The 11,482-nt window shown below is 42.9% G+C and overlaps 1 protein-coding gene across 1 annotated transcript; it reads right to left on the reverse strand.

Moving 5' to 3' along the window:
* Nucleotides 1-267: 267 nt before the first annotated feature.
* Nucleotides 268-6,055, reverse strand: avpr2b.1 (arginine vasopressin receptor 2b, tandem duplicate, 1). Its single transcript, XM_061923471.1, has 2 exons — nt 5,103-6,055; nt 268-734 (listed from the first exon to the last, which is right to left on the reverse strand). Exons 1-2 carry the CDS (start codon nt 5,944-5,946, stop codon nt 472-474), a joined length of 1,107 nt encoding a protein of 368 aa, XP_061779455.1. The 5' UTR covers nt 5,947-6,055; the 3' UTR covers nt 268-471.
* Between the last annotated feature and the right edge of the window lie 5,427 nt (nt 6,056-11,482).

Consider the following 11,482-nt stretch of genomic DNA (forward strand, 5'->3'; position numbering starts at 1 on the left):
TTTTGACTCATATGTCACGTCAGGCTCGCTATTTACGACTAATAACTGGATAGCAATAATTAAATTCAAGAAATATTGTAAGAAAAATACAGATGTCATATTAAACACCCTATTAAGGTATTAGAATTGTTAAACGGGTTTAAATGTCCGATAAGGGAAATGTTTGCAAATGAGCTAACTTACCTTACATGCTGCCATTTTGGGTAAGGCATTTCCTGGGTTGGTCACATGACTGTCACATGACAACCACTTTTAGACACTCCTCAACAGGACACCAAAAAATTTAGAGTTGAAGTCAAGAAAAAAAGCTATAAGGACGGGTGTCCAAGCAGAATGAAACAATCAATTTAGCTAAAAGTTGATACTAAGAAGTATTTAATACTACTTTGTAACTGTAACTCTTTACAAACTCAAGGTTTGGACACCCCTGCTGCACGGACGATGCTTTAAGGACATTTAAAATGTCGCAGGTTAAGAGGTTTCCTGGCCTTTCCTGATGCCGTAAAGCGGCCTGAGTGCAGGTAAATGTTTGGAGTCTGGCAAGTTCCTGAGGTTGATGAACAGGGAGCCGACCGTGGTGGCTTCCTTGTGCATGGAGTCCCGCAGATGAGACTGGCTTCTGGACACCGCCTCCACAAACCTCCTGCGGAACTTGCCGCTGAACATCAGGTAGATGCAAGGGTTGGCGCAGCTGTTGAGACTGGCCAGCAGCATCAGGATGGTGAAGGTGGCGGCTGGAAGCACATGACGCAACGGCAGGGTGAGACACAATATTGACATTTATGAGCAAAGTTGAGCAGCGTGGCTTAAAGTGGAATTACAGTATAGTCTGTAAAGTGACCGTTTTCTGTAAAAAAGAAGAATTAATTTGTCTCATAACTCAGAATTAGAGATGTCCGATAATATTGGACTGCCGATATTATCGGCCGATAAATGCTTTAAAATGTAACATCGGAAATTATCGGTATCGGTTTCAAAAAGTTAAATTTATGACTTTTTAAAACGCCGCTGTGTACACGGACGTAGGGAGAAGTACAGAGTGCCAATAAACCTTAAAGGCATTGCCTTTGCGTGCCGGCCCAATCACATGATATCTACGGCTTTTCACACACACAAGTGAATGCAAGGCGTACTTGGTCAACAGCCATACAGGTCACACTGAGGGTGGCCGTATAAACAACTTTAACACTGTTACAAATATGCGCCACACTGTGAACCCACACCAAACAAGAATGACAAACACATTTCGGGAGAACATCCACACCGTAACACAACAGAACAAATACCCAGAACCCCTTACAGCACTAACTCTGCCGGGACTAACCCCCCCACCTCTACCTCCTCATGCTCTCTCAGGGAGAGAATGTCCCAAATTCCAAGCTGCTGTTTTGAGGCATGTTAAAAAAAATAATGCACTTTGTGACTTCAATAATAAATATGGCAGTGCCATGTTGGCATTTGTTTTCCCCATAACTTGAGTCGATTTATTTTGGAAAACCTTGTTACATTGTTTAATGCATCCAGCGGGGCATCACAACAAAATTAGGCATAATAATGTGTTAATTCTACGACTGTATATATCGGTATCGGTTGATATCGGAATCGGTAATTAAGAGTTGGACAATATCGGCAAAAAAGCCATTATCGGACATCTCTACTGAGAATGCAAATGTAAAATTATATTTTTTTTAAATTAAAAAGAGAATACCGTATTTTCCAAACCATAGGGCGCACCGGATTATAAGGCGCACTGTTGATCTATTTTCGATCTTTTTTCATATATAAAACGCTCCGGATTATAGGGCGCATTAAAGGAGTCATATTATTATTATTTTTTCTAAATGTAAAACACTTCCTTGTGGTCTACACAACATGTAATAGTGGTTCTTTGGTCAAAATGTTACATAGATTATGTTTTACAGATTATCTTCAAGCCGCTTTCTGACAGTCGCTTCAGGACGCGCTGTTTTGTGGGCGGTCTTATTTACTCACCTTCGGCAGCGTCTTCTCCCCGTCATCTTTGTTGTAGCGGTGTAGCATGCAAGGACGGGAGTGGAAGAAGCGTCAAAAGATGGAGCTAACTGTTTTAATGACATTCAGACTTTACTTAAATCAATAACGGAGCATCCACCGGAAATGTGTCCCGTGAAAAACCGTCCGACCGGAACTTTTTAACAACTAAAGTTCCTTGGGTGAATAATGTAAACTCACTACACCTGTATGTTTTAGCGCTTTACTGACAGATATAAGTAAGAACTTTACACTACTCTATATTAGAAATGGCAACAGCGGAGAATGAATGTCCCATAACAAGAAGATAGAGAAAAAGAAGAAGCTTATCGACTACGGTGTCGTCATGGACTACAAAGGTAGATGCGCGCAATTTTTCAGGACTTATGCAGATCCCAAATACAGATCAGCAGGTACCAGAAGGTAAGAAAAGTTGCTTTTGCATTATATTGCGAAACAAAACGCCAGATAATATGTCTTACCTATACACACACCATGATAATACTCCTATGTTTAATACGTCGACAATCCATCAAGCGGTGCGGCTTCATAGCTTACCAAAGTCGTACTAAAATATTTTGATACCTTCTCATTCAATGTGTTTTCGTTATTTTCCTGACTATTTACATCAGGAGTCCCCAAATTTTTTGACTCGAGGGCCACATTGGGTTAAAAAAGTTGGGCCGGTCGATGGGAAAATGCATTTTTAGACAATATGGTTTGCCTGAGCGGCTAGGAGACCCTGAGAGTAACAAGCGGTAGAAAATGGATTAGAAATGACAGATTTAAAAAATAATAATACAATTTTTTAAATAAAAATTGATTGATCGGATTTTGGACGCTGGCGGGCCGTATCCGGTCCACGGGCCGTAGTTTGGGGACCCCTGATTTACACTGTAGATTGTCACTGAAGGCATCAAAACTATGAATGAACACATGTGGAGTTATGTACTTAACAACAAAAGGTGAAATAACTGAAAACATGTTTTATATTGTAGTTTCTTCAAAATAGCCGCCCTTTGCTCGGATTACTGCTTTTCACACTCTTGGCATTCTCTCCATGAGCTTCAAGCACCCTGTGAAGTGAAAAACATTTTCAGGTGACTACCTCTTGCCAAGAGTGTGCGAAATAGTAATCGGAGCAAAGGGTGGCTATTTTGAAGAAACTAGAATACAAAACATGTTTTCAGTTATTTCACCTTTTTTTTTGTTAATTACATAACTCCACATGTGTTCATTCATAGTGTTGATGCCTTCAGTGACAATCTACAATGTAGATAGTAGGGCTGCGAATCTTTGGGTGTCCCACGATTCGATTCAATATCGATTCTTGGGGTCACGATTCGATTCAAAATCCTTTTTTTTTTCTCTCGATTCAACGCGATTCTCGATTCAAAAACGATATTTTCCCGATTCAAAACAATTCTCTATTCATTCAATACATAGGATTTCAGCAGGATCTACCCCAGTCTGCTGACATGCAAGCAGAGTAGTAGATTTTTGTAAAAAGCTTTTATAATTGTAAAGGACAATGTTTTATCAACTGATTGCAATAATGTAAATTTGTTTTAACTATTAAATGAACCAAAAATATGACTTATTTCATCTTTGTGAAAATATTGGACACAGTGTGTTGTCAAGCTTATGAGATGCGATGCAAGTGTAAGCCACCGTGACACTATTGTTCATTTTTTATTTTTTTTTATAAATATCTAATGATAATGTCAATGAGGGATTTTTAATCACTGCTATGTTGTAATTGTTACTAACATTGATACTGTTGTTGATAATATTCATTTTTGTTTCACTACTTTGGGTTTGTTCTGTGTCGTGTTTGTGTTTCCTCTCAATTGCTCTGTTTATTGCAGTTCTGAGTGTTGCTGGGTCGGGTTTGGTTTTGGAATTGGATTGCATTGTTATGGTATTGCTGTGTATTGTTTTGTTGGATTGATTAATTAAAAAAAAAAAAAAAAGATTTTTTATTTTTATTTTTTTTTAAATCTAAAAAAACAGATTTTTAAAAAACGAGAATCGTTTCTGAATCGCACAATGTGAGAATCGCGATTCGAATTCAAATCAATTTTTTCCCACATGAAAATAAAGAAAACGCATTGAATGAGAAGGTGTGTCCAAACCTTTGGCCTGTACTGAATATATATATGACCTATTTTTTTAAATTATTTTTTTTACATTTTTATGAATGACATCCTTTACGGTGCCAGGTATCCAATTTGAGGGGAGACCGATAGGTTAAAATTAGAGATGTCCGATAATATTATGGGCCGATAAATGCGTTAAAATGTAATATCGGAAAATATCTATATGGTTTTTTTTTTAATTATCTGTATCGGGTTTTTTTTATTTTATTTTATTTTTTTATTAAATCAACATAAAAAACACAAGATACACTTACAATTAGTGCACCAACCCAAAAAACCTCCCTCCCCCATTTACACTCATTCACACAAAAGGGTAGTTTCTTTCTGTTATTAATATTCTGGTTCCTACATTATATATCAATATATATCAATACAGTCTGCAAGGGATACAGTCCGTAAGCAGGGGTACCGAAAAGGGGGGGTAAAGGAGACGGATTCTAGGGGCCCATGATGGAGGGGGCCCAGAGAGGCCCCTAATGATGATGAAATTATAATACAGAAAAAATAATGACACTGTGTTGGGGGCCCTGTAAAGATTCTTTTCATGGGGCCCAAAATCCCTAGCGGTGCCCCTGTCCGTAAGCACACATGATTGTGCGTGCTGCTGGTCCACTAATAGTACTAACCTTTAACAGTTAATTTTACTCATTTTCATTCATTACTAGTTTCTATGTAACTGTTTTTATATTGTTTTACTTTCTTTTTTATTCAAGAAAATGTTTTTAATTTATTTATCTTATTTTATTAATTAAAAAAAAAAAGTACCTTATCTTCACCATACCTGATTGTCCAAATTAGGCATAATAATGTGTTCATTCCACGACTGCATATATCGGTTGATGTCGGTATCGGTAATTAAAGAGTTGGACAATATCGGAATATCGGCAAAAAGCCATTATCGGACATCCCTAGTTAAAATGCAAGAAGTCTTACTTTGCGTGGGCGCGTCTTGGTCCCACACCGACCACAGCTGCACGGTGAAGAAAGGCGTCCAGCAGATGATGTAAGTGAGCACGATGACCATGGTCATCTTCACCGTCTTCGCCCTGGCCTTGGACACCCCCGCCCCGCTGCAGGCTCTCCCGGCCGGCTGCTCCCCGCCGCCGTGGTGCGCCTTGGAGTGCAGGCTGGAATACACGGCGCGGCAAATGCGCACTTGGCACACGACCACGGCCAGAACCGGCAGCGCGAAGATGACCAGGGAGGTCCACGTCACGTAGGCTCTCAAGCCCCACGGAGGGATGAAGACGGCCCAGCAGTCGTACACGCCGGGGGCCACCTCCACGCGGGAGAAGATGAACACCTGCGGGATGCCGCCCAGCAGGGAGACGCACCACGCCACGCACACGGGGGCGTTCCAGCGCGCCCTGTGCCTCTGGAAGGTGACCATGGGGTGACATATCGCTTGGTAGCGATCCACCGTCATCACCACGATCATGTACGTGGACGCGAACATGCCGACCACCTGCAGGTACTTCACGGCGCGACACAGCACGTCCGGCCCCACGAAGCGGTCCGTGATGTCCCACATCAGCTGCGGGCAAACTTGGAAAAACGCCACCACCAGGTCGGCCACGCACAGGTGGAAGACGAAGACGCGCATCCGGGAGAGCTGCTTCCTCCGCCGCCACAGCACCAGCAGGAGCCCGAAGTTGAGGATCCCGGCCGTGATGAAGATGATGGCGAGGAGCGCGACCTCCACCCGAGCCAAGCGCTCGTCCCGGGGCTCGTAATCGGAGCGCGCGTCCTCCACAGACACGTTGGTGAGGTTCTCCATGGTGGAGCATCACAGGTGGGTGCTGACGTCACCCATGCATGAAAGGAAGATTTAAAAAAAAATACATACTGGCGTGTTGCGCAGACGTCTCCATGCAGCCAGGAGGTGTTGGGAGAGAACGCAGCCTGTTTTATGGCATCTTTGCAGGAGGGAGGAGCAAATCTCACCATTGCCAATTTGTCTGCGATTTTAAGAGGAAGGCAGTCAATTCACAATGACAGGAATGTACAAAAACCCAAAACCAGTGAAGTTGGCACGTTGTGTAAATCGTAAATAAAACACAATACAATGATTTGCAAATCCTTTCCCACCTATATTCAATTGAATGGACTGCAAAGACAATATATTTAATTTTCAAACTAAGAAACTTAATTTTTTTTTGCAAATAATCATTAACCATGCATCTTATTCCGTTTATCCGAGGTTGGGTCGCGGGGGCAGCAGCCTAAGTAGGGAAGCCCAGACTTTCCTCTCCCCAGCCACTTCGTCCAGCTCTTCCCGGGAGGATCCCGAGGCGTTCCCAGGCCAGCCGGGAGATATGTGCATTATATTTATATAGCGCTTTTTCTCTAGTGACTCAAAGCGCTTTACATAGTGAAACCCAATATCTAAGTTCCATTTAAACCAGTGTGGGTGGCACTGGGAGCAGGTGGGTAAAGTGTCTTGCCCAAGGACACAACGGCAGTGACTAGGATGGCGGAAGCAGGGATCGAACCTGGAACCCTCAAGTTGCTGGCACGGCCACTCTACCAACCGAGCTATACCGCCCCAGATATAGTCTACCCAACGTGTCCTGGGTCTTCCCCGTGGCCTCCTACCGGTCGGACTTGCCCTAAACACCTCCCCAGGGAGCATACTTGCCAACCTTGAGACCTCCGAATCTGAGGTTGTCGGGGTTGGGGGTGTATATTGTAGCGTCCCGGATACCGATAAATACAGTCGTGAAATTAACACATTATAATGCCTAATTTTGTTGTGATGCCCCGCTGGATGCATTAAACAATGTAACAAGGTTTTCCCAAAATAAATCAACTCAAGTTCTGGAAAAAAATGCCAACATGGCGCATCCTGAAGCGACTTTCAGAAAGCGACTTGAAGATGATCGGTAAAACATTATCTATGCAACATTTTGACCAAAGAACCACCATTGCATGTTATGTAGACCACAAGGAAGTGTTTTACATTTCTAAAAAATAATAATAATATGACTCCTTTAATGCGCCCTATAGTCCGAAAATAGACCATTCATCAACAGTGCGCCTTATAATCCGGTGCGCCCTATGGTCCGGAAAATACGGTATTCTCTTTTAACTTTAAAAAAATATAATTTTACATTTGCATTCTAAGTAGAGATGTCCGATAATGGCTTTTTTGCCGATATCCCGATATTGTCCAACTCTTAATTACCGATTCCGATATCAACCGATACTAATATATACAGTCGTGGAATTAACACATTATTATGCCTAATTTTGTTGTGATGCCCCGCTGGATGCATTAAACAATGTAACAAGGTTTTCCAAAATAAATCAACTCAAGCTATGGAAAAAAATGCCAACATGGCACTGCCATATTTATTATTGAAGTCACAAAGTGCATTATTTTTTTTAACATACCTCAAAACAGCAGCTTGGAATTTGGGACATGCTGTCCTTGAGAGAGCATGAGGAGGTTGAGGTGGGCAGGGTTGGGGGGGGGCGAGGTAGAGGTGCAGGGGTAGGGGGTACCGGGGGGTGTATATTGTAGCGTCCCGGAAGTTAGTGCTGCAAGGGGTTCTGGGTATTTGTTCTGCTGTGTTTATGTTGTGTTACGGTGCGGATGTTCTCCCGAAATGTGTTTGTCATTCTTGTTTGGTGTGGGTTCACAGTGTGGCGCATATTTGTAACAGTGTTAAAGTTGTTTATACGGCCACCGTCAATGTGACCTGTATGGCTGTTGATCAAGTATGCTTGCATTCACTTATGTGTGTGTAAAAGCCGTAGATATTATGTGACTGGGCCGGCACACTGTTTGTATGGAGGAAAAGCGGACGTGACAACAGGTTGTAGAGGACGCTAAAGGCAGTGCCTTTAAGGCACGCCCCCAATATTGTTGGCAATCGGGAGATATTCGGGAGAATGGTTGCCCCGGGAGATTTTCGGGAGGGGCACTGAAATACGGGAGTCTCCTGGGAAAATCGGGAGGGTTGGCAAGTATGCTAGGGAGGCGTTCGGGTGGCATCTTGACCAGATGCCCAAACCACCTCATCTGGCTCCTCTCGATGTGGAGGAGCAGCGGCTTTACTTTGAGCTCCCCCCGGATGACAGAGCTTCTCACCCTATTTCTAAGGGAGAGCCTCGCCACCCGGCGGAGGAAACTCTTTTCGGCCGCTTGTACCCGTGATCTTGTCCTTTCGGTCATAACCCAAAGCTCATGACCATAGGTGAGGATGGGAACGAAGATGGACCGGTAAATTGAGAGCTTTGCCTTCCGGCTCAGCTCCTTCTACACCGCAAGGGATCGATACGGCGTCCGCATTACTGAAGACGCCACACATCCGCCTGTCGATCTCACGATCCACTCTTCCCTCACTCGTGAACAAGACTCCGAGGTACTTGAGCTCCACCACCTGGGGCAGGGTTTCATCCCCAACCCGGAGATGGCAATCCACCCTTTCGGACTCGGACTTGGAGGTGCTGATTCTCATCCCAGTCGCTTCACACTCGGCTGCGAACCATTATCATTAACTTAGAATTTAATGGCAGCAACACTTGTGTACAGAGGTGGGTAGAGTAGCCAGAAATTGTACTCAAGTAAGAGTACTGTTACTTTAGAGATTTATTACTCAAGTAAAAGTAAGGAGTAGTCACCCAAATATTTACTTGAGTAAAAGTAAAAAGTATGTTGTGAAAAAACTACTCAAGTACTGAGTAACTGATGAGTAACATACACACTCATATCATATATATATATATATATATATATTTTTTTATATATATATATATATATATATATACATACATACATACATATACATTGATATATACAGTATATGATTTATAAGTATTTATTTTGCTGTTTTTGTTTACATGTTAAAGGTGTTTTAATGAATATACATGCATGTTTAACATATAGATTCCTTTCTTTAATGAAGACTAGAATATAAGTTGGTGTATTACCTGATTCTGATGACTTGCGTTGATTGTAATCAGACAGTCGTGATGATAACGTCCACGTTTTCAAATGCAGGAGAAGAAAAGTTCCTCCTTTCTGTCTAATACCACATGAAAGTGGTGGGTTTTTGGCATCCTATTTGTCCAGCTTCCATATTCGTTTTTATACACTTTACAAGAAATATATTGGTGTCAAACTCCGTAGCTTGCTAGCTTGTTTACGCTGGCTTTCGGAGACTCTTGTTTTGAAAGCGCAGGCGCGATGGTGCGGCACTTTTATTGTGAAGACAGGAACACGTCCTCATGTGCGGTCAGTCTTGACGGTACGGTTGAAATAAAACAAGTATCTTTTTTCCTTCACACTTTTGATTGATTGATTTGAACTTTTATTATTAGATTGCACAGTACAGTACACATTCCGTACAATTGACCACTAAATGGTAACACCCCAATAAGTTTTTCAACTTGTTTAAGTCAGGTCATGTGACCACCTGGCTCTGTTTGATTGGTCCAACGTCACCAGTGACTGCATCTGATTGGTGGAACGAACTGAAACGTCACCAGTAAGGCAGGCACTTTGAAGGTCTGTCTGACAGACCAAAACAAACAAAGCGTGCATTAACAGATCGATAAAAATTAGTTGCGAGTAGCGAGCTGAATGTAGATAAAAGTAGCGGAGTAAAAGTAGCGGAGTAAAAGTAGCGTTCCTTCTCTATAAATATACTTAAGTAAAAGTAAAAGTATGTTGCATTAAAACTACTCATAGAAGTACAATTTATCCCAAAAGTTACTCAAGTAGATGTAACGGAGTAAATGTAGCGCGTTATTACCCACCTCTGCTTGTGTACTCGGAGGAGGAGACGGCACAGACGACACGGGCGGAGTTAAAGCTCTATATTTAATTATTATATATGCACAATATATAATAATAATAATCAGGAATAAAGTGTGACTAAATTCAAGAGTGTGTATGGTGCGCGACTATGTGTGAATTAACTGTTGTGTGTTACCGGGAGTGTTGAGCGAGAGGCGGAAGTCCTGGAGGGCAAAGGCAGGCTCGAATGTCTGTGAGACAGGCAGGTAGTCGGGGGTATAGCGAGGTGTCAAAGCGGGAGGTCGAAATCCAAGGGGCAGCCAGAGAACCAGAGGGGAAACACAGGGGAGACGAGACGCACTGCTCGTCACGCGGGAACGAAGGGGTAGCTGCAAGAAACAAGAAGGGGAGAACACTAGACCAATCAACACGACGGGGGAAAGAAACAAGGAGAGAAAAATGCATAGAGCTTCGTTAGTTGGCTTACTGTACTCGAACAGAAAACTACGTTCCGGCGCCAGATAGCAGGTTGTGCAGGCTTATGAAAGCGGGTCTGATGATCAGCTTCAGGTGCGCCGATTGCTGGCGCAATCCGCAATCAGCAAAGCGCAAAGATGAATGCGCATTGGCATGCGCCCGGGCCATGACAAACACATTGCAAAAAAGTTGGCACAGGGGCATTTTTACCACTGTATTGCATGGGCTTTCCTTTTAACAACACCCAGTAAACGTTTGGGAACTGAGGAGACCCATTTTTGAAGCTTTTCAGGTAGAATTCTTTCCCATTCTTGCTTGATGTACAGCTTAAGTTGTTCAACAGTCCGGGGTCGCCGTTGTGGTATTTTAGTCTTCATAATGCGCCACGCATTTTCAATGGGAGACAGGTCTGGACTACAGGCAGGCCAGTCTAGTACCCGCACTCTTTTACTATGAAGCCACGCTGTTGTAACACGTGGCTTGGCATTGTCTTGCTGAAATAAGCAGGGGCGTCCATGATAACGTTGCTTGGATGGCAACATATGTTGCTCCAAAACCTGTATGTACCTTTCAGCATTAATGGTGCTTTCACAAATGTGTAAGTTACCCATGCCTTGGGCACTAATTCACCCCTATACCATCACAGATGCTGGCTTTTGAACTTTACACCTATACAATTCGGATGGTTCTTTTCCTCTTTGTTCCGGAGGACACAATGTCCACAGTTTCCAAAAACTATTTGAAATGTGGACTCGACAGACCACAGAACACTTTTCCACTTTGCATCAGTCAATATGAGATGAGCTCGGGCCCAGCGAAGCCAGCGGCGTTTGTGGGTGTTGTTGATAAATGGCTTCGGCTTTGCATAGTAGAGTTTTAACTTGCACTTACAAATGTAGCGACGAACTGTAGTTACTGACAGTGGTTTTCTGAAGTGTTACTGAGCCCATGTGGTGATATCCTTTACACACTGATGTCGCTTTTTGATGCAGTACCGCCTGAGGGATCGAAGGTCCGTAATATCATCGCTTACGCGCAGTGATTTCTCCAGATTCTCTGAAGCTTTTGACGATATTACGGACCGTAGATGGTG

Source organism: Nerophis lumbriciformis, linkage group LG28 (genome assembly GCF_033978685.3).
Source record: "Nerophis lumbriciformis linkage group LG28, RoL_Nlum_v2.1, whole genome shotgun sequence".
NCBI lineage: Eukaryota > Metazoa > Chordata > Actinopteri > Syngnathiformes > Syngnathidae > Nerophis > Nerophis lumbriciformis.